The sequence below is a fragment of the Thermobia domestica genome, chromosome 8, assembly GCF_964235325.1.
Source record: "Thermobia domestica chromosome 8, izTheDome1.hap1.1, whole genome shotgun sequence".
NCBI lineage: Eukaryota > Metazoa > Arthropoda > Insecta > Zygentoma > Lepismatidae > Thermobia > Thermobia domestica.
In genome coordinates, this window is record NC_137461.1 from 127,007,641 (window position 1) to 127,032,981 (window position 25,341).

General features: G+C 37.2%; 1 protein-coding gene across 1 annotated transcript in view; it reads left to right on the top strand.

Annotated features, from left to right (window-relative positions):
• The window catches only part of LOC145693199 (sodium/potassium-transporting ATPase subunit beta-2-like), a 108,254-nt gene that overhangs the window by 51,234 nt on the left and 31,679 nt on the right, over positions 1 to 25,341 (top strand). Inside the window, exons 2-3 of the mRNA XM_081768981.1 lie at positions 17,223 to 17,363; positions 22,759 to 22,878. Coding sequence (XP_081625107.1) covers positions 17,223 to 17,363; positions 22,759 to 22,878 — 261 coding nt within the window. The remainder of the gene's footprint in view (positions 1 to 17,222; positions 17,364 to 22,758; positions 22,879 to 25,341) is intronic.

Sequence of the window (25,341 nt, forward strand, 5' to 3'; positions counted from 1 at the left end):
CTCGCCATCGGAATTGGGAGTATATGCAAAAGTAAAAATCTGTTGTAGTTTGAAATGTATTATTTATACAAACTTGATAATTACTGTACCCAAATTCGTGAATCGTTGGTTACTGGGTTAAATAATAAACTAAAAACACACTCCTCAATAAGCAGCGAGTTGAACACTTTTTAAAAGAACCTCTGGGATACTATAGAGTAAAATTATATAGGGTATCAAATATACAAATGTACTTAAATGTGTAAAGAATAACAACTAGTTGTGTGTATTAGTTGGAATACGTCAATTTGCATATAGCACGTCTAGTCGAAATTTTATTTCCGGTGATGTGTACTGCAGCGTGTTCTCAGTGGTCGAATGGCATTGATCCCTTTTGTCATCGAGGTCTTGAAATATTTGTTGTTAAACTATATTCACATATTCCTACACATAAGATGTACAAGTGTAATGTTCGGCAAAAGGGTAGTCATTCAATCCGACTGTCCCATCAATCTACTTTCCAGGGACTATTATGATGAATCAAATGTGCTGGCGCATTGTCTTGTTGCGATGTTACGCTTGGTTGAAGGACTTCCAGATCTGGCACAGCATAAACAGATATCCAGGTAAAAATCTGGCGTCGCTATTATGAGAGAAATGTTACAAGGACTCGATTGTGACAGAATGGCACTACATTCACTTGAGGACTATCTCTAGTTCCATAAACGCATAAAACTTTCGAGACCCTTTTAAATAAGAATAAATACACTTTTAAGTGTAAATACAAAGTTACCATAACTTTTTTAAAGAACGGAACTTTAGTTTCTTGTCGGTGAAAATTAACTATCCATAAATACGAAAGTTACTTAGCTATCAATGAATTGCTGGGTTTATTAGACTAGTGGCAAGTGCATTAACGCAGTTACAAGAATGTGATATTCCGCACTTTCGTAGAGAGAACTGCCAATTTTGTTATCCATCGCTTTTGTCCAATATGTGCTGGTATCGTTAGGACGTTAGGTGATCTGTGAAGCAATACTTACTGTAGTGGTGATAATTCGCACATTGCAATATAATTAAGTCCGTAAACTAAAAGCTGCTGTTCGTTACCCACAAGCACATCTTTGCTGTTTACAGGAGTCGTTGAAGACATTGATTCCTTTATTTGGCAAATCCATCAATGAATAGTAAATTTGTCATGCCTTGTATTTGGGAAGGGCCTAGCATAGACAGAATATTAATGATAGTGGTTGTGTAAAGTAGGACATTGTAAAAGGTTCATTTCTATGCGAGCCGCTGCTTCGAGGATGAGCGTCTTCCTTTTCTACCCATTTGTTCTCCCCTCTGCCTCCGTCTAATCTTCCTGCATTAATAGACTACAGACGAGAGGGCGTTGTTTGGGATTTCTTTTACAATTGATAATCTAGAAGAGAAAGTTCTTAGTTGAACAGTATCCGAAGGACAGGACAGACATGCAGTATAAATACATACACAATTATGCACAATAACTGATATCTTCAAAAGCAGTCACTTATTTATGGTTAACTTTTATTTTGTCTGTCATATAATATATGGTATTACACACTAAACAGTTTAATCTCAATGTAAGACTTCGATCGTTACTTACTTCGAAACAAGGATTGCTTTTTACTCCTAACAGTTTTCTTACTCTGAATCAAGTGTTCTGTTTGAAGATTTCGGTACAAATGTTATTTTTGCATCCCGTGTATGTGCAGTGCAAATCAGTGAAAACTGAACTCACCGGAAATTGAACCTTGAATCACACACACAAAGTTGAGTTCGCAAAATGACTATATTCTATTGGAATACTTGGTATACTATAGTCAGTGATGCTATTCTAATCTTTTAACAACCGGTTCTTTCTCTCTCTCTCTCTCTCTCTCTCTCTCTCTCGATATCGACGAAAAGACCACTTTATTTTGTACAGTGCTTCGAAGGTACACCCATGTCCAAAATGATTGTCGCATATCTATAACTGTCTTCTGATCTTGCATCGTTTGGCCTAATCCTCGTTTCGCCTAACCAATTATCTGATACTTTTATGACAGATAAAAGATAAGCTTTCAAGTGAACTTTGTGGTGGACAAACACCGTGTGCGTGGGTTTTCTCGGGGTTCTCCCGTTTCCTCCCACTTTCTTCATTCCACCATTTCATTCATTTCTCATAATCACCGTCTCCTTTAGCCTAACCGGCATAACCGTGGGACGTAAAACTCAAAGATTTCATTTCATTTCAAAAGATAAGCTTTATGTCCGCCATTTTAGGCGAAATAAGGATACTCGTTTGGCCTAATCTTCGTTTTGCCTAAAATGGTGGACTATAAAAAATCGTGGAGATAAAACTGGAGGGAATTTTTTCGAAAAAAAAAATATTCCCTACTATGTGAAGAACTGAGAAATACAGATGCAAAACCAGTTAAATCCCTCTTCCATATTCAGTTTCATAAACTGTTAAATCCCAAACGTGCAAATAACCTAATGAGAAAAGCAGAATCAAACCCGGTTAATTCCAAATTTCAAACAATTTGAGGTTTCGTACTGTATAGGATTAGTTTAGTAATCTGAATATTTATTGCAACTCTTCGTAAATCTTTCGAAATTTTATTTGGCAGAATTTGAAGTGTGTGCTTTCATTATTTTTTTTTTTATTTTTAGACTGAAAATTGAAAAAAAAGAAAATGAAATCTTTAGTTTTACGTCCCACGGTTATGCCGGTTAGACTAAAGGTGACAGTGATGATGAGAAATGAATGAAATGGTGAAATGAAGAAAGTGAGAGGAAACGGGAGAACCCCGAGGAAACCCACGAGCACGGTGTTTGTCCACCACAAAGTCCACATGGCGCAAGCTGGGATCGAACCAGGGACCCCAAGCTTCGGAGGTGAACGCTCTACTACTGAGCCACCGCGCACCCTGGACTGAAAATGGAGACACTATACGTCTTAACCTAACTGTTCGTGAAACTTTTCTGTGCTTATTTGCTTTTCTTTGATAATTACTAGACAAATGCACGCAAAATCGAAAGAAAACGATACTCTAAGCAGCGATGAATAATTTTTTTATCAGACAACACCAAAATTGTCTAGAAAACGTACAAGACTCATAAAAAACTGGAAACGAAATGTAGCCAAAAAGACAAGGTGAGTGGACTATCTATGGTTAAAAGTAGTTTGTTTTGTATTTCAGGGTAACCCTTTACTTTGAACAGAACATTGTTGGATTAGCTTTTTTCTCTAAACGGTCTCTTCAGCTTCAGCAGAACCTCTTTCTTAAAATGTCTCGTGTCAATTATCATTCAAAATTATAACACGCTTCTGGTACAACATGTTAAAAAAAATTGCCACTTATTTACCATTTCTGATTCTCTTTCTGCCACTGTTTTGTTCAAACTCAACATTTGCACATTTTGTTTTGCTATATTTCAAATTCATATATTGGGATAATTGGCAAATTAATATTCACCCTATGTTAGTCCATAAAAGGTTACAAACTCTTCCAAAATATAGTCATTCAGTTTAGAAATGTATACGGATAGGTATAATTAACTCCGCTTGTAGTTACGAAGGATTTGACGATTGAAAGCAGCTTAAAGCTCACTTTTACAAAGAGGTTTTTGAGGGATAGAAAACCGAGAAAATGGTGATGCACCAGAGGACGACGACGATATGGATTTCCATTTAGTAGATGATGATGGAAAGGAGGTTACATAATTCAATTTTTTGCACATTTGGATCCATTGTTTTCAATTTAGAACAAAATTAATGTATCATTTATGTATCCATATTCATTTGTGCCAATCTTGTGCAATGTATAGTTGATAATACACCCCCCCCCCCCCCAATATTTTAGTAGGCATAATACTGATTTCTGACTCTGAATCCCTTTCTTTTTGATAGGTTTTGTATCTTGAGCCTCAACAAAAATGGCCACTCGTCCAGATGCAAAAGCTGTTATTTCCATTTACATACGCAAAACCTGTTAAATCCAAACCATTTTCTTCAATAACGCAATTCACAGACTAGCCTGCAATTCATAGCTTTCGACAGACCAACACTCCCATTATTCTTAATTTTTTAATGTCCTCTAGTTTCTAATGTTATTTTACAATTATGGCGTGTTTAAACAGTTTTTCTCGATTTGTCACAAATTTTAAAATGTGAATTTAACGGGTATTGCTATTCACCTACTCTTATATATATATGTGTATATCCATGGTCCTAGTAAATACATAAAGGAATTTTGATAATCCTAACTACTCGAAAATAGTTAATATAATATTAATCTATATATTTTGCATTTCTTAATTCTTTATATACTAGGAAATTTTCTCTTATATAATTTCCCTCTACTTGAATTTCCACGATTTTTCTTATTGTCCGCCATTTTAGGCGTATCGAGGATTAGGCCAAACGAGGATCCTTTTTTCGCCTAAAATGGCGGACACAAATCTTATCATTTATCTGTCATAAAAGTGTCAGATAATTGGTTAGGCGAAACGAGGATTAGGCCAAACGTGGCGACACGCTGTCTTCTTACAAGAATATAATTTGAAAATGATTTTACAGGGTACTTTTAATCCTAATACTGTATGTATAAGCGGGAAATGTATATTTGTTGTAAATTTCATAGGAAAAGAATTATAAATACGAAAATTAAAATGAGTAAAACAAAATGTCGCTAAATGGACAAGAAAAGTTTTTCATTATATTCATATTTACTGCTCTTTCGGCATGAAATTTGCCACATACATGTCTCTGCCGATTATACACATACTAACGTTATTAAAAGTACTGGGTGAATTCGTTATCAAATTATATTCCAACAACACATTTATAGACATGCGACAATAATTTTAGACATGAGTGTTCATATCTCGAAAACTGATAAAGACAGTGGAGTAATTCAAAAACGTGTTGCAGAAGGCATTAGGGCGGTTCACATATTATGTAACGCTGGTTTTGATCAATTTTATCGCCTCCCTCTCCCTGGTCACACTTTGTAATGCAAGGCTGAACCCCTTCCCCTTTGTTACGTAACGCTTTTTGATTTTTGTTCTTAAACCAATTTTACTTATTTTGGGAGTTATCACAATAAAAAAAATTGACAGAACTTTTCATTACAAAATACTTGTACAGTAAAACCTGTCTTCAACGTACCCTTTATTAAACGGAAAACTGTCTTAAACGAAAATATTTCACGGTCCCATGAATTTTGGAGAACAAAACGCGTAAAAAGTCCCTTCATTAAGCGGAAACTGTTATGCGGACAACGGAAAGAAAAATAAACATTTAACGGAAAATTCTGAGTTCCTGACTACAGCGTTTAGAAGATGTTTAGACATTTTGTGAGAGATATACATTGCATTGTCTGCGATAAAATGTTCGTTCTTTTGTTAAATATTTCTGGACAGTGTTGGCCTTCCCCAACCACTACTCATATTCACCCCTACAAATTGTCCTTAATCCCCGTAACTTAATCAAGAATCATACGGAATGTCGGAAAGAAGAAAACGAGATAGAGGAAGAAGAGGAATACGATACCGAGTTCGAAGAAGAGTGTAGAATAAATACATATCAAGATGCTCTCAGAAATTTAAAGGAACTGCAAAAATTTGCCTTACGGAAAAATGATTGATTCACTTAGTATAATTTCTCAGGCTAAAGTGTATGCAGAAAGTCAAGCAGCCAAGCAGCAATGTACACAGAAAATCCTGCTTGGCTATTAGAAAAATAAAGAAAACGTGTGCATAGTATATTTTGTATTCATTTTAATTTTTTATGTATTTATTCGTAGAAGAAAGAAGTACTGTATTCGAACAATGTACGTACAGCAATATATTTTCTCAGTATGCCCCTTCTTAAGCATATATATATATATATATATATATATATATATATATATATATATATATATATATATATATATATATATATATATATATATATATATATATATTTATTTAAAAAAGGGCTACCTCCACTAAGCGGAAACCTGGCTTTAACGGAAATTTTTGCAAGTCCCGCTCGATTCCGTTAAAGACAGGTTTCACTGTATTTTGAATATATTTGTAATATTTTTTCGCCAACATATCAAAGTATTTAGAAAGGTAGTACCGTAATAATATTTGAACCCTATAAACTTTTTAATTAACCACTCTTCGAAATTGTTGTTTTCCCAAGGAAATCGCACCCAACCTCTTAGGTCTCGGATGATTGGCAAGGAGGAAGTGCTGCTGGAAGATACAGGTGAAACAGGAGCTAGAGAATTGACATTGATTTTTTTTTTTTTTTTTTTTTTTTTTTTTTTTTTTTTTTTTTTTTTTTTTTTTTTTTTTTAACCCAGGGTGCTTCCTGTATTTGAAGTTTCTCAGTGTCGACGATACAAAGAAGTTCTTTTTACCTGTGGATCGCAGACTCGACGTGGCTGCACACATGAAGGAGCAGGGACATCTCATTTGTGAACAGGCTTTCAGTCATCTTCGGACTTCAGTTTACCCCTTTCTAAATTCTTATTGTCCTAAATCAGTGCCAGAATGCGAATAAACTCTATTTCTCTTGAAAAATTCAAATCTAAAGATTAAAAATTCAGTATGAGATGACTATCCGTCGAATTCGGTTTTTAATCTTACGGTACGTGACGTTTGGGCGCGAGTTAAAAAGTCGTTATGTTAGGCGCTGAGTACTAAGTTCGAATCAAGATATCACAAGGTGTCTACTGTAGTGGAAGTCCTTGAATTATACTGGATTTTGTTTTACATACTAGAAATACTGGAATTTCAAAATTATAAAAACTGAAATAACAATTAAATTTTGTAAATTTAAGTTTCAACGAAAGTTAAGTGTGCTTTTTATTTGATAACTTTTCAAGCCAAATGTAAGTCGACCAGACTACATATGATTGACTGCATTACATACATAGTGAGCCTATTCCATTAAAAAACTTAAAGCAGGCCTTCTACTGTAGTTACGCAATAAGTGTGAATGTCAAACACATTTCTAGTGGCTAAATGACCAATATATGTACACTTAACTATTATTTTTCACTTTGAAATCGTTGTTTTTTTTTTTTCTTTCTTTCGCCACTTTCTTTAATGCAGATTAAATGCTTACAATGGGACGAAAAAAATGTGTGTTAAGTTTTGATTTTTATATTGGAATGTTAATAAAAAAAAAGTGATACCAGAAATACGGCATACTACAGTTCCTAAACTCAATGTGTTAGACATCCTGTATGCAAAATATGTCTTACACACCATGTATGCAAAATATCTTTCCCTCAACTCGATTAGGATATAGGATTTTTAGATTTCTGGGCTCTCGGCATCTAAGGCCATTTAGCCCGTCACGTTTGAGGGAGCACACTATCCGGGGAAAGGAAAGAAAGAAAGGATCGGGGAAGGAAGGAAGCGGCCTGGACCTATAAATTAGGTACCACCCCGGCATTTGCCTGATGTGAATGAAGAAAACCCAGGAAAACCTCATTCAGGGTGGCTGGCCTGAAAGAGCGTGTTACACTTTTTCGACCGAGTGCCCCCACCGGGAATCGAACCCGGGACCGATCGCACCGAAGGCGAGAGTGTTAGCGACTACGCTGCAATCTTTTATTGGTAGTTCTTTATTGGACTTAAGGAAGAGAAGAGTTTGGCAAACGTAATACGAAAGAAAACAAATTTTAATATTCATAAATATGTAATTATTAACTTTCTTTAAAAAAAATACAAAAATTAAATCAATACGTTTTAATTAACATTAAGAAAATTAACAGTTCGTCTGATTCCTTTATTTCCTAGCTTTCTTATATAATACAAAAATTAGATCAGAAGTACAAGAATCGTGAACAAGCGAAAAATCAATCCATGACGAGGTTAGGCAACAAATGCCACAAACGCATTAAACTATTTAATTTAGATGAATAAATAAGATAGAGATAGAACATATACAGATAAATGAGGTGAGATAAAGATAGAAGTGTAGGAAGTGTATATATATCTTGATTGGCGCTTAGTTTTCAGTGCCTAGCTTACTTTATATGTCGTAAATTGTGATTTTTACTATGTACCTCGCGCCCAAACGTCTGGCGCCTAAACGGCTTTGCGCCCAAACGTCTGGCGCCTAAACGGCTTTGCGCCCAAACGTCTGGCGCCTAAACGGCTTTGCGCCCAAACGTCTGGCGCCTAAACGGCTTTGCGCCCAAACGTCTGGCGCCTAAACGGCTTTGCGCCCAAACGTCCGGCGCCCAAACGGCAGCGCCAAAACGTCCGCGCCCAAATGGCGGCGCCCAAACGTCCTGTCCCGTTAATCTTATTTTGCTTGGATGGTTCTGTCGAGGGAAATATTTCACATTGAATTTGAATTTCTTCTGTTTCACATGTGAAACCCATCGGAAGAATAGAGTGGGTAACGATTCAACGTTTTAAATTTATTCTCAGAAATAGCAATACGAGGGCATTTTCAAGTGGTAGTTACGATCGCTAACAACTAACTCCAGAAAAGCGTGTACCGTAAATTCATTGTTCAATTTATACAGACTATGTTCTCAATTTTCCAAATATATATATATATATATATATATATATATATATATATATATATATATATATATATATATATATATATATATATATATATATATATATATATATATATAAAATGAAAAGAACTTAATAAAATTATTTGTTTAAAAGATTGCGTATAAACCTGAGAATAAAACTAAAGATTACTGAAAAGAAGTTACGAAACATACGTTAACCTCCCCTCTCTTGTCTCATACTTAGTAACGCAAGGCCAACCCCCCTCTCCCCCTTTGCCGCGTCCGTATGAATTCACCCCTCAGATACGTATAGCATTCATTACACTCACAGATCCCAGTATCCCGGACAAATTCCTGAAATTCAAATTTCTGTCTGCCCATTGAATTGAAACAATTAAGTTATTTGTTTTCACAATAATACAAGTGAGTGGGAAAAATAGAGGTATTTTCACTAATTTGTTTGGCTTCTTCCTTTCACTCTTGGTAGGTCATGCCTGTGTATGTTTGTCTGGGTATAACAAACGGTTGTGCGAACTCAAAATATTTTAACAACCGGTTCTAGCGAACCGGCTGAATAGTACCACTGACTATAGTCATGTTTAAAAGTTTACATACCCACCTTGTGCATATACTGGTACATCTAAAGCTTCGATCAGGAGTTTGAGAAGCTTTGTGAAAGTAGATCGTAGGGAATTGGATAAAACAAAAGAAATGGGGTAACAAGGAACTAATAACAATCCAGAAATAGAATGACAAGAGTTGAGCGCTTATGTTTGGTGCGAGGAATCCTTAGTTCGATTGCAGACCAAGTGAGTCTGGTGATGAAATAGCCCACAAATTGCTCGAGATTCTCCCACTCTTTCATTCCACTAACTTCCATCATTCCTTGCGTTTACTGTCATTCGTCTTTAGTTGCTCTGTAACAGTGAAACGGCACATTTCATGCAGTGACTTGCACACTTACTGGCTTTTCAGCACCATACTCATACAGAGTAGACCAAAGTATCCAAACCACTTACGTCGGGATACCTGAGACATCTACCAGGTTGCGAGCATGGTTAGCGTAAGCGTCTGGCGGGAGCTCGTGTATTAGAATTCGTCTCATTATCTCACTTCTAAATGGAATACTAAACTCAAATCCGAGTAAAGGCTCACGTTCAGTAAGCACTCTTTATCTATCTATTAAAATGCTACAATAGCAATTAAAAGCTCCTGAGCTCCAACCTATAACTTTGGCTTTCAAATTTTCATTTACGGTTGTGTGTGATTTCACGTTTAACAAACATTTTTAAGTATTTGTACTTTAAATAGTCTAAATTAGTTAACTATATCTTTTTCATAAAGTTTGATATAAAATTATTGTTCAAAGCCTTTGTATTTTAATAAGCCTTCTCTAAAACCAATGCACGTGAATTGTGCTTCCATCTTCCGAGTTCTTGTAAACTATGTTTTTGGTCAATCCTTTCGACAATGAGATCTCGGAAACTACAGGCTCTAAAAAGATGACGTTTTCACTGATCGATTGGAAATTTTGCGTAGATTGGCCAGTTCTAATTGAACTTTTAAAAAATGGCCTTATTTCTTTATTACATTTTTTTTAGGGTACGCTGGAAGCGTTGAAATAAAAAAAAAACTAAAGCAGCATATCCTATGCGTTATACATTCCAACACCACAATGTTGTATATTGTGGTTGTATATGTCTCAGGCGTTTGTTCCATGGTCAAATAATAATGAAAAAGGAAGGATAACCATTTCTCGAGTCTTAAGATAAATCTTTATTTTTTGAGTTTTGCCCAATGAACACCATATATAACTGACATTATAATTAATTGTATATGTAATGTATTTGCTTATTACATACTGCATGCGAGAAAGAAAGAAAACACTGGTCATACATGAATTAGAAACTCCAACCGGAAGTAGGCTCAAATCTTGCAAACGGTGCGAGAAAAAATAATCGAAAAAAATCTCCCCTTTATGATACCCCTTGCTGATTTTTTTAAAATCAAGAAGTCTTTCACTTGTGTGTAAAGTTACATGTACATATGTTGTGAGGAATGAGAAGGAAATTTATGCTCATATGCGAATGATGCGCTGTGTAGAGAGCGCAGGTTCAGCTAGTTGTTCATGAAAAGATAAGTTTCATTCGTACGACGAATAACCTTTCGGCTTGAACCATAGTTATTTCCATGTACTTGTAGAGATGAGAAAAGCATCGTTTTCTTGGAACTTTTTTTTCAGTACAAACTAGGATTTTAGGTTTTTTTTTTTTTTTTTTTTTTTTTTTTTTTTTTTTTTTTACTAAACTACCAATTTTATTGTATCATAATTACAGTAATTCTACTATTGAGACTTTACAATGTTAACTCAATAGTTGTATCTGAAGCCGACCAACTTGATTACTTTACAAAGTAACATTTCATTTTTCGTCTGCAAGGTATTAACACAATGAGCAAGGCTATGTGATGAAAATATAAATTTAAAAAATTAAGGGGCGGGGTCTAATTAAAGTTCATCTCTGGAAGGTATGAGGTGACCAAGTCCCAAATAGCCAGGATGGAAGTCGGTGAAGACACAATTAGTGTTGAAACTATTACACGTGTGTGTTGATATATATATTTTTCACGTAGCCTTGCTCAGTGTGTTCTGTTTAATACGGAAACAAGGCCTGATAGAATAGTTACATTAAGGCAACTCAACTTCTTCCTTGTACTGTTTGGTTGCTTAACCTCAGCCTTATCAGTTCCTGAAAGTTACATACCTTGTCACTTGGGTTCCTTCAATTGCATAACTTCAAATTTTCAGGGAAGAAAAAAAAATACTTCGAACCAAGGAAGAAACAAAAGACCAGGTAAACCGAACTCAGCTCACGGCATGCAAAGCTGTGCAACATAGCATCTGTTGTTGAGCCGAATTGTTCTTGGCCAAGCCTGGTCACCAAATATAGCGATCTGTAGTTCCAAGTCGATGGGCTACTTGCGCATCAAATTTCGTTCAGATCCGGTCAGTAGAGAATAAAGTACCACATACAAGGCGAGTCGAGCCTGCCCCTAGCCGAACCGGACCACCAAGTATCTTTTTTTTTCATTAGAGCATGAGCTACTTGCCCACCAAATTTGATTGAAATTTGACCAGTAGTAACCGAAAAATAAAGTACCACACAGACCTGGAGTGAAACTATAAGCTTCTGTATGCTTACGCCGGGAGCTATAAAAAATAAAATACGCAAACTTGAAAGCATGGAGACCATGCAATTTTCTTGTATTAAAAGAATGCTTATCAATTAAAGTAGCCTTTCGAAGGGACTAATCTGAGTTTGTTGCAGAATCGAACGAAATGCCTTTAGTAACTGTGAGCGTACCATGATAGTAAAGAGTAATTTATTCATAAAATATTTACTGTAGTAAGTTTTTTCGTGTCAATATTTGTGATATGGAAACATACCCCTTTATACCAAGCTGCTAACTCCACGTGGCCGAAGTTCAGAACCTATTTTAAAGCATAGCTTCCATTTTACATAGACTCCAATCAACCAATTGAAATAGAAACTTTGGAAACCGCTTCCTTCTTCCTAGGTTTTTAAGATTTTTTTTTAAGTGGGTGTAACTACTGTGTATTCTGCTCTGTAGACTGTGATTTTATTCGTTAAAACCTGTGACCATCTCAAGATTGGCGTCATTCTATGCTGTTTAACTTCCAAATAGAGCTTTTAATGAACCTTCCTTCCTCTAGCAGTTCTGAATCAAGATGAATGGTTTTAAGTTAAAAACCCACCGTATCCACGGTGGCTACTCTAGTGACCCAAGAAGGATCGTTTGGGTGAGAACAGATTGCCTCCTGGAGAATGAACACACTTGAGATACAGAATAAGTTTTACATATAAACGGAATAAAGTTGGCAATATACAGGTTTGTCCAAAAGTGTGGAAATACCCTTAAGGGGTAAACGCTGCAAAACATAACCAAGGTAATGTACTCGTATATAGGGAATAGGTGGTATGGTGAGGAAATGTTTGAGGACATGTCACAATGACTCCCACATATTGAATTTTACTTGTATTAAGTGGGAACCAGCATGCAGTAGTCATTTTAACAGCAAATTTTCATAGAAATTGAATGACTGTTATTTTTGCTCTAGCGCTAACCATAACGAAGTTATAACTTCCTTTATTGTGTCCCCAACAAGAGATTAATCATACGATAAGAACTACGCACTGTTACAGGACATGTTAATGTGTTCCCCATTCCGGTCGATTGTCAGATGCATTCTGAGTTCCTAGTTACGTAGAACTTCTCGCAAAGGGACGGCTGTAATTTTGGGAAATGCGTCCACAATTCGTTCCTTGAGATACTGAACATACCTAATTTTCATTGCATACACAACTGCTTCACATAGCCCTATACGTAGTAGTCCAGTTGCATAGGTCAGGGGAAGGAGAGGCCATTCCACAGCACCTCACCGATCAATAACACACGTTAGGAAATTGCTGGTTGGGCAATTGAAGCTGATACGGGTGCCACTTATTCACTGACATACTGTCTACATGTGCTTCTCTTCGGAGTTCTACTGAATGCCAGTTACTGCCTGTCTGTCACCGTGCATGGTTCGCCCGTCTTTGTGGGTCGATCTGCCACAAATCCGAATTCTTGGAATTTCTTCAGCACTTTGAGTACAGTACCATTCCTAATGGTTGTCCTTTCCGGATGACTGCCGTTAAATCGTCTGCAGTCACCTGGTACTTCGTTCTCAAGTCGTCAGTACGATCTCAATACGCTCTGCATGTGTAAAGGCCATTTTCTGCTAGTGACCTGCAACAATAAAGAAACCGTCCGTGCCATTCGGCTTCTACCAAAATGTGCTATTAGAATAACATACTATGGTTTCCATTTGAGACAGTTGCGGAAAATTTAAGATGGCAAACATTGTGATGGCTTTCAAACATTTTTTTCATCCGTATTCCCCATCTACGTTGTTACTTTGGTTATATTTTGCAGCGTTCACCACTTATTAGATGTGTAATCAAATATGTGAGATAGCTGTTATTACTAATCTTGTTCGTTGATTCAGTAAGTCGACTCGTTTTTGGACCCTGTATTAAAAACTGCTCATGTTAAAAGAATAATTTTTTAGTGAATAATGTAACATCAGAAATGATTATATTTTGTTCGTAGTTCTATGTATGGCAGTCTATAACTGTAACGTGATACCAAATAGTGGCTCATTGAGTTTGAAAGGCAAAGAAAAGTAAGGGAACGGTCCTTGATTTTTTTAAAATTTCTGTTTACCAGGGTATAATTTTTTACAATTGAAACTAATTATTTGGGAGAAGGATATCTCCGTGTATCGCAAAACTAAGCTTAGAAGGAATGGCCTTTGGAGGGTAGTCGCCTCCGCTGTTCCCCTCGTGGATTCGCCGGGAAATAAGTTTATGCATTGGTATTGAAAACTATTGTTTCTTATTTTTTTAAATTTGAATTTTGGGGAAAAGTTGGAGTATGGAGCATTCTTGAAGAATCCATGAAGATAAATAAATTGTAAACTAAGTACAATGTAGTTGCTTACCCATCGCATTTCATTGATTTACATATAGATCAAAAACTCCATACATTGAGACTTAATCTAATCATTCAAGATTCTCGAGCTTTTTAAACTGAAGGACGAGTGAACGAAATTAGTACAAAATTCGCTTTTTTGTTTTCTTGGTATTGACCTGTCCGAATGAAATATTCACTACTTATATACAGAGTAATATTTAACAGTCGATCATATGTAGTCGTATGGTTCGAGTAATTAACGAAATAATACGTTAAAGATTTGATGATTAGGAATTAGATTACGTAATGTAGATGTTGGAGAAATACTAAGAACTGTAATTATTTCCTACTGAGATAAAAGTCGCATACGCGAAGGTGATTTTCAGGTTTTAACCATCCCTTCAACTAGATACTAAGAAGAAATGTTTACCATTTTAAGATGTGAACAAATCGTGAAACTACACTTAAGAGCTTAAACTTCCCCTTTTATCTGTGTAAGCCACTGGAGGACAAAATGATTGACTTTTCAATCCATGATATTCTTTGTAGAATCTTCTAGATTAAGGTAATACCGAAATAGTGCAGGGCTACATCTGTATCAAAGGCATGAATACTTATTGTCTAGTTATTCGGCTAAACTATCCGATAGCCAAAAATAAGTTGTCCTTGTCTAGAAACTCTTTCGTACGTTTATATCGTCGGTCAAAAATAAACAATTGTTCAATATCTCATACACTGGTCTAGTGACAGCGTGTAGTTGTTTGTTGAGCATTTGAAAGAAATAAATAATACCGTCTTTGTGTGATTTAAATGCAAATTAGCCGTAGTTTTGTAGCTCAGTTCCATCTCTGGTAACGTCCTCGGCTTGCAATTCATTCGCAAGATAACTTTCATTAGGTATTGTATACTTACGCAAACCCACCTGTCTCCCGAGATAGAAAGAGAGAACGCGTGTGGCCTACATCTGATGGGCTGGCGCCAGATCTAGGTCATTTCGTTAGAATAGAGAGCGAGATAGGCAAGATCAATAACTCGGTGGTGACGTCACGAAAGCAGTACCGTGCTATCGATTATTGCGTTGGATAGCTTCGTAATTGAAAATGGAGACAGTATCAAAACGACAAAGAAAAGAATATTGTGAAGAAATTAGCAAAGTTTAGTGCATCCTAAAATAAATATTGCACTTCTTATGTTCGAAACATTATGCTAATGTATTGTTTTCGGTTATCATAAGTTACCCTATTTCATGATTATAGCAAACAAATAGTGTATTTCAAGTTCGGTTTGTTCACTGATTGAATCTATTCTTCGCTTCCACAACTTGTGGCGTCAGTATTGAGCTCCCTCCTTGATAAATGTAATTTCATTTCTAATCTTTTATGTGAGGAAACTACGTAGTTTTATCCCGAAATAGGTTAATATGTTAAACTATAGCTGTTTAATCTAGCCCTTTTGTTTTAAAAAAGAAAAAAAAAAGTTCCGAACAAACAATAGTGAAATTTACTTTATTTATTCAAAATATAGATAAATGAGTGACCAGACAAATTTATTCCTAAAGGACTAAAATTTGATTTCGTGTGAAGATGACTTCAACTTCATAATTATTTTCTTGCACACAAACATCTGTTAATGGTTTTTAAACTCTAAAAGTGCATACGTATTCCAGTACGCTGTAGGCCTATTATTTGAAAGATTGAACAGTTAGCTTTTTTTTAATCCTCACTGGTGTAGGAATCTTACTAATAGTAGCAAGATAACATTTTCTTGTACAGGGTGTTTCAAAACACGGTGCGAGTGGTCCCGGGTTCGATTCCCGGTGGAGGCACTGTCGAAAAAGTGTAAAACGCTTTTTCAGGACAGCCATCCTGAATGAGGTTTTTCTGGTTTTTCCTCCACACCAGGCAAATGCCAGGGTGGTACCTAACGTATAGATCCCAGGCCGCTTCCTTTCTTCTATTTTTCCGGATTGTGTACTCGCCGAGGGACGTCATCCCTGAAAACATGACGGGCTAAATGGTCTTAGATGCCGAACGCCCAGAAATTAAATCCTAAAACAACACCGACAATATTTGGAAGGGGATTCCTGACACCAAGATAAGACAAAAAGTATAGACCAACATGGGTGCACAAATGCTTCCTTTCGGAGTTATAGGTTACCGAAAACATGAAAAAAGAATGAACTTTAAAAGATCCATAGCTACAATATTGTGGGACCTACCATGGTCGGGTCAAGACTTCACTTAGAAACAGTGTCGGACTGGCCAAGTTGAGGGCCCTTGGCGCGGGTCCTTAAATGTCCCCATATATATTAGCTTAATAGCTACGTCACTTGCAAAACATAAGTGACAAAATCATATTTTCTGTATTGAATAAACATGATGTACAAAACAGATCGCAAAAAAAGTTACAATAATACTGAGACAGTCAAACGTAATCGTGAAGTTCTTCATTTACTTTGACAGTTTTTCACGCAGTTCTTCACTTGATGAGGCAATCAAATCAATTATTTTTTCTTCTCTACATTCTGGAATAAATCTTTCTCTGTAAACATAAAAAGTAAAGGAGACAAATTGTTTTGACTTATCGTAGATCATAGTCTGGTTTTAACAATTTTCAATTCAGAAAATTCCCTCACATGTGATAAGCGCAAGGGGCCGTTACGGACTAGGAGGGGAGCTTTGCTAAGTACTAAGTTTTACTGGCTCAGGGGCCGTACTGATGTGAGGAAGGGGGCCAGAGAAGACTTCTTTCGAAAAGACAAACTTAGGCTTCCGCAACCTTCCACCCATCTCCAAAAATCCCTAGCTGGTCGGCTTGAGCTCGGTGGAGCTTATGCAGGACTATAAAGCTAAGACGTATTTCGATCTTTTTAATAGGGTATAATTATCGAAATATTTGACTCCAATAAGCAAGTTTTCGCAATTGGATGTTACTTCTGTAACATTACACTTAGATTGACAGCGGAATCTAAAAAATGACTTGGTTCATCCAGAAAGAAGTATAATACTAAAGATTATCAATTTTCAGCTTAATTTTGTTCATGAGTGAAGTCGTACTGAACTGCATGTATTTGAGCTAATATTGATCAATCAAATCAAAAACAGATCTTCAGAATCTTAAGTATTCCTGAAATTAACATTTTTTTTTTTTTCTTTACAGCTAAAATCGTCCTGTTCTACATTATATTCTATGCGGCTCTAACTGGCTTCTTCGCTGCTATGCTTGTTGTGTTCTACCAAACATTGGATACCAGGGTTCCTAAATGGCAGTTAAGTAGCTCTCTTATTGGAAGCAACCCAGGTAAGAATTTTAAAATTTATTTCCTTCATCACATTTCATTTTTAATTTTACTGGTTTCCTTTAACAAAAAACATAGCATAAGACATTTCACATTAAATTGGAAAAATTACGAAGTTAAGAACAGTTGCAACAACATTATAACTTCTATAGTAGTGAAAGCTAAGATAAACTAGGACTTAAAAAATTTTCATTATTTGAGGAAGAAGAGAAATCGGGCATGTGGTACGGTTACAGGTTAATCGATTTATGATAGTAATGATTTCTTAATGTATATATTTACTCTCCATACGAAACTTCGGTTTAGTGTCATTATTTCAAATACCACTCCTTCTCAAGGCTTTATAACTTCAGGATATAAAATGGGGACAGGTTTCTTTTCACTTGTACGCGCGACTGTCTGGGGCCTAACTGCATCAATGTATATAGCTATGACATTTGATCAATATAGTTGCGCATTGATCTAGGTTGCATGCTAAGTTTTAACGATAGAATTTTCATAAGTTAGTTTTATATTCTGTTTCAGTATAATAATAATCATAACTACGGGACAGAAGTTCATGAACTAAAAGAAATATAGATACATGTATGACTTATAAAATGTCCTAAAAATTGTGAAAATTAGTTAAATTGATAAGAGTACAACAAACATACCAAATGATGGGCATTGTGTCCGCGATACCAGAAAAAAATAAGGTACCTTCTTTAGTTCAAACATGTAAGTTTGATTTTAAATTAAAATTACCAAATACAACCTGAATTTAAGTAATTTTAGTGATTAAGATAGCAAATTATTCAGCGTAAAAGAAGTTACTTTCCGCACCTCGACCTACTATGTAGCATGGTGTGTTTCCATGTCCTGCACGTTACTACAAACATAAAGAAATAATGTCTCCAAGTAAAACTTGCAATTATTTAGAATTAAGAAGTTGCATATGAAAAATCGGAAATTGAATATCAGGGACGGGACTTCCTAAGCACGCTGCCTCTTTCCGCCAAAATACAGATCATCGAAAAAGTAACATATTTAAACGTAAGAAACTATTTTAAAATTAACACACATTAATTTTGGAAATATGTAATGAAAATAAAAACTCCAACTTTCTCCATTTAACCTTACACATGGTTAAAGTATATCATTGCATTGACAGCATAGAACCAAAGACCAATATCTGTATTTCAGATTCTCTTTCTTTTGCTTGTGAATTGGCCTCTTATGAGAAACGTATGTGTTTACCTCGGTGCAAAGTCTCGAACATATTGCCAAAAATTAAGATGGTCAAAAATTATGAAAAATTACCGAAACTTAGGAAAATTGACAAAAAAATCACCGGAACTTAGGACAAATGACCCAAAAGCTGAAAATTGGCTAAATATGCACTTTTTTTTGTTTCAAAACTGTGTAATATGATGTGTATTTGATGGGCATTTTGTCTGCGATACTAGAAAAAAAAAAAAATGACAATGAACTTCTGCCCCCTAATCATAAGAATTGTCACTACAGATAAAACTTTGCCGCAAATTGAAAAGTTTCTACGCACTTCAGTCTCTCATCAACCTGTCTTGATATTGCTTTGGTATAGCCTCTTCCTCTTTCAAAAATGGTTCTTGGAGCTCTGAAAAACTTAGTTACAAATTAACTTCCCAGCAGTCTGGTGTCATGTTACAAAGTTCATTATATGGAAGTATATGGAAGTATTAATGAGTGCTTTTTGGTTCTAAGTTCGTAGTCTTCAGGTCTGGTCCACTTCCGTTGACGTTTTTACACTACTTGTACAAGATGAACTGATTATTGACCCGATGCGAGCTGCCAAGTGAATGGGCGAGCATTCTACTGCAGTTTCCAGTAATGACCACAACCTGCGTTTTAATGTTTCTGAACTTACCATTGCTTTCACTAGCACGAAAAACACTGCATTCTACACTAGTTTCTTTGAGATTGGCAAGAAAATGGCGTTCCACAAGGCTTTGTTTTAAGTGCCATGATACATCCTAGCTTTCGTTCATATGTTGTATGTGGACTACCTTGCACTTTATTGCCGCTCTTGGAATCTCTCGTGTTGTTGCTAGACAAGTAAAACTTATTATAAATATGGTATCACCTTGGTCAGCACCCACTGGATTTACTTTTTCCATCGACAAGACTGTCCACTTCTGTCGCATACGCAACTCCACATATTATCTAATTATCTGGGCTATACATGCTTGTCTTATGTTGGCATCATCCGATTTCTGGGTCTTCAGTTTGATCGACTGTCCTGGGCAGTCAATTACGAGAGCTAAAATATAGTTTACGAGCACTCAATTTTCTGAAAATGTTGTTCCATATTTCTTGATGTTGTGATTGTAATGCCCTATGACCATCGTACCCTTATCCTCGCAAAATTGGATTATGGATGTACTGTTTATGGATCCACCAGACTTACAGAGGTTGTTCAGTCTACATTTGGCCAATTTCGACTTACCTAAAAATTTAGAAGAATCCATGGCGCCACGGAGGCGCGGGGGCTCAGTGGTAGAACGTTCACCTCCGGTGCTTGGGGTCCCTGGTTCGATCCCAGCTCGCGCCGTGTGGACTTTGTGGTGGACAAACACCGTGCTCGTGGGTTTTCTCGGGGTTCTCCCGTTTCCTCCTACTTTCTTCATTCCACCATTTCATTAATTTCTCATAATCACCGTCTCCTTTAGCCTAACCGGCATAACCGTGGGACGTAAAACTCAAAAATTTCATTTCATTTTTCCATGGCGCCAGGTCCGTAAGTGCTCGATGTATTTCCCTTGGTTCCTAACAATAGTCCTACAGCGTAATTTCCACTGTAATAGGCTTCTCTGAAGAACTGCGAGGGGAATCTTGTCCCATTCCCTTTGCACAGCTGGGGACGCGGTGGCTCAGTGGTAGAGCGTTCACCTCTGGTGCTTGGGGTCCCGGGTTCGCTCCCAGCCCCCGCCAAGTGAACTTTGTGGTGGACAAACACCGTGCTCGTGGGTTTTCTCGGGGTTCTCCCGTTTCCTCCCACTTTCTTCATTCCACCATTTCACTCATCTCTCATTATCACCGTCTCCTTTAGCCTAACCGGCATAACCGTGGGACGTAAAACTTAAAGATTTCATTTCATTTTCCCTTTGCACAGCTTTCCAAAGTCCTTCCACAGTTGTCACACGCCGTTTTCCCAAAGCCCGCTTCAGCAATCCAAATCCACAATAGTCCATAGGACTTGCATCTGGAGATTTAACAGGTACCTCATTGAAAGGTATCACCTGTATACCACTTGCCTCCTCCATCTCCCTGTTGAATGCAAGGGACGATCGTGAGGTATATGATGAGGCCTTGTCCATGTGAATGCGCACCAGATTGGCGTCATTTCCGTACATTGTTGAAATATCATGCTCGTAGATCGGCCGCATGATTTGCTCCTGAAAATACTGCGAATTTATTTTGCAGTTCTTCGCCACTCTATGAATCTTCAGTTTACCTCGGTAACAGTAGCCAATAACAACCATGAACCCTTTTGGGAAGGATTCTTTACAGACACAGACCCACCTTGGGGGCCGCGGTGGCTCAGTGGTAGAGCGTTCACCTCTTGTGCTTGGGGTCCCGGGTTCGATCCCAGCCCCCGCCAAGTGAGTTTTGTGGTGGACAAATACCGTTGTGCGTGGGTTTTCTCGAGGTTATCCCGTTTCCTCCCACTTCATTCCACCATTTCATTCATTAATCATCATCGTCTCCTTTAGCCTAACCGGCATAAGCGTTGGACGTAAAACTGAAAAATTTCATTTCATTTCACGGACCCACCTTCTGAAGTTCTTGGCGCCTTTCTCTCGGTACATGATGGCTCTCGGTTTGCTGCAGTCGGAAAGGTAAATCCATGCTTCATCGAGCGTTACGACGTACATCCACCTTTGTTTTTCCAGATGCCGTTCATACAGCTTCCGCGCGTTACACTTTCGTTCCTTTTGGTGGGCATCCGTGAGAAGATGGCCGCGAGCTTTCATGACTTTTTCCAGCTTGAGTTGATTGTGTAACGTCCGGCTCACAGTCCTCAAAGACACGTCAAGACGATTAGCCATACACCTTTGTGTTGGCGGATTTTCTTGCATTGCCATTTTGCGATGTTTCCTGTGCATTGTGGAGGTGGTCTTCGTGCATTCCCGCTTCCTAGGCAACTTCGTTGGTGATCCAAATGGTGGAGCTTCGTCTCCTTGTACTTTTTAATAACATTTTTTATTCCACTTAACCTGATGTTGCATCCATTCTACTTGCACTGTTTTCTAATGACAGAAACGCTAAAGTGGGCGTCATTAAGAGCCGTAACATATTCCCAAAACCGGCTTAGTTTGGGCGGCATTTTGGTCACAGCGGAAACCCACACACTTGGAAACAAATTTAACACAACACACACAACAGTGGTCCTGTGTTGTGCGTTATTGTCGTCCGCGCGGAAAAACAACTCCGTCCCCAGGAAGCCACTGCACAACACTGCAGGACGCCACGAGCCAGGTCGGGTGAGTCCATTCTGCCCGGGAGGGGGAAGAAACGAAATCGGCCAAACGTAGGCTGAACAACCTTTGTAGCACCTTATGCCACTGAACACTGTCCATCTTGGCTTACGTTTGGTGGACTGGTGCATTCTGTACCAGTTCTGTTCCCAATTTGTATTTTGAAGTGCACGAGCCATCTTTAACTCAGCGCAGTCATCGGCTGATTCTCTACTATTTTACTCATCTAAGATTAATTCCTCACCATCCTTCATCTTTTGCTCTGGAAGTTGGGCATCAGTACCAACGTTATCAATCACGACTCAGCACTATCAGGCTTTTTTTGGAATTCGTACACTGGAAGTTTCGGATGATCCTGCCATCGAAGTTTCCCTTTTATATCAGTTGTTTTCTACCTACATCTGCATGGAAGATACTTCGTCCAGCTATTTCTTTCCATTTGGTCCAGTACAAGAAGCCAAGCACTCAGCTCTCACGAATTTCAGCAAGTTTCACTCCCTCTTGCAGCAGTTTCAACTCTATTTTTTGCTGATGGTCCCAAAGATGCTTATTGTCAGATATGCCTTTTTAAACTACACGTACTTGTGATTTCAAATTACACGTCTTTCCTTCAATATTCACTGCTGAAATGACTGCAGTTTTACAAACTTTGTATGTCATTGCCAGAATCTTAATCTGTTGCGACACAAAACTGCTGAGTAGTCTCCTTGATGTACTAAATGAACATCCTTACGTCCAGCGAATCTTCCTATCATATCATAGATATTAGCATAGGTATGTGAGGTACAACTCCACTGGGTTGACCATAAGATTATTTTTATTTTTATTATTATTTTTTTTTTTTTCTACAAACTGTACTTTTGATTTTTTTCCCCCTGATTTGTTAATTACTTTATTTCAGGTTTGGGATTCCGTCCTATGCCACCAGAATCTAATGTTGAAAGTACATTGATCTGGTACAAAGGAACACAAAAAGAGAATTACCAATATTGGACACAAGAGCTTGACAAATTCCTTGAAGGTATGTATATAAAACAATCCGTAAGTACGAGAGGGATCATTAGTTCGAGAGTATTTCGCTGTTTGCATACAACTTTTTTTTTTTTTTTTTTTTTTTTTTTTTTTTCAATGTCTCCCAAATCCCAAGGAAAGAACCCGAGAAAGGATAAGTATAGTATGTGTTAGATTATATCTAGAAAACTGAAAACTGAAAAATCTAGAAGAAAGGAATAAGGGATTTTTTCTTCCAAGCTTTTGTTGCTTAATGTTCTTCAAAGGCTGGCGGAAGTAGAAATATTAAGTAGTCAAAATCAGAATCTAGAGTTCACAGAATTCCCTCGTTACAATTAATACCAATTGATAGTATCGAATTGTGATCTATGAAAGCACCAATTGCAATATCAGACATGTGCACACTCGTGGATGTGCTCTCTACCCATAACGTAGAAATAGGGCAGGCGAGCACTTTCTTCTCGACGTTTATACTTGATTTAATTCTACATTCCCATTATTATGTTTACTATTTCATTTCAACTAGTAACAATTGCTCAGAAAATTTCCTCTACACAAAATGTCTATACCGTTATTGGTAACACACACACACACAAATATATATATATATATATATATATATATATATATATATATATATATATATATATATATATATATATATATATATATATATCGGACGCACTCTGTCCTTTTCAAAATTTGGGGCCGCGGTGGCTCAGTGGTAGAGCGTTCACCTCCGGTGCTTGGGGTCCCGGGTTCAATCCCAGCCCTCGCCAAGTGAACTTTGTGGTGGACAAACACCGTGTGCGTGGGTTTTCTCGGGGTTCTTCCGTTTCCTCCCACTTTCTTCATTCCACCATTTCATTCATTACTCATCATCACCGTCTCCTTTAGCCTAATCGGCATAACCGTGGGACGTTAAACTTAGATTTTTTCCTTTCCAAAATTTCACACACATTTCTATGGACCAGTACCACTACCCGCGTATTCTTTCTTGCGAACCATACAGGCAGTCCCCGAGCTGCATAAATTCGTGTTTACATAAGAAATTTTCGATATAAGTAAATTTACGGTTCATACGTTTGAAGAAAAAAAATAGTTTTACGCTTTGGGAATATGGATCCGAGCACTGTTGTTGAACTGTTATTAATTACATAGTTAATATTTTTACCATCAGCATTGTAAATGTATGGTTGTGTGCCGTATTTATAAAGCATTTTATATAATAATTTTTGCATCGCAAATAAGTTCGTAATTTTTCATGTGTTTACGACAAATCGTAACTTATTGTAGAAATTCGATTTGCGTAAATTTCGACTTACATGGAGCCCTGGAACAATTATACACGTAAGTCGTGGACTGTGTGTATTGGCATTTTATCAACCATTGTCTTTAAGTTGTTACGACTTACCCCTCAGTCACTTGCACCCATGATGCAAAGGGTTGTTGAGTGAATTGCTTCCAAGGAGAGCAATTGGAATGATAACGGAATTAGACTTAGGGTTCTCAACTGATTACAACCACGTGTCGACAATACGAGAAAATTTGAGAGGAGTAGTTATAAATATAAGTTCCAGTGTTACATCACTCGAACTTTCCTGTCATAGGAAGACTATCCATGGCTTTGGATTGATTATTTTAACAAAAGAAACACTGACCAAAGCTTAAAACCCACTTTAAATTATAATATGTAACTGTTTCCGATATCTTAAGTATCCGATTGTAGTGTTCATGTATATGTAGACGCAAAAGTTTTTTTTTTTTTTTTTTTTTTAAACCAGAATTGTTGCAAGGTAGTTTTGAGTCGAGAACCATGCTCAATTAATGCTTTAATACTTAAAAACAAACATTCTTGGAAGTAAAAATAGGCAGTTGCACAACCACATCTGCTGAATTGTTTTAGGGAAAGCGCTCATAGTGTATATTTTGAGTGTTTGTGTATGGTCCTGTTTACACTGTTTTCTGGTAAGATTCATTTCTGATATACAGACGGTTACTGCTGCCGACGATAAAAAGATTTTGACGGTTGCTGCTGCCGACAATAAAAATAGTCTTTGAATCACCTACCTGGTTAGTAAATCTTGTTTCACCACCGATTGTGTTCGGTGTGACGGGCACTGGTCCGAACGATCGCCCCGCAGCGTAGTTTCAACTATAGCAATATATTCCGTAGAATGGGAAGGGAAATATCTCGCCATATCGCTTTGCCAACTTTCCGAAGATCTTGCAAGGTACAGGGACGGCGACAAGCAAGTGCTTTCTTGAGGAATGCAAACTTTCAACGGTCCATTGTTAAGGCATCTGGGATTTTTCAGGATGGATGAAAATTGGATCAGTTGATTTGTCTCTTCTGCCTTAAATAGAACGCCTGGGATGATCGAGCAGGTACATTTCTAGTATTTCACTGCATAGGTGGTGAAGTGTGCGTCATATAGAGGGTTCATGGGGTTCGTCTGGAAGTAAACGGTGT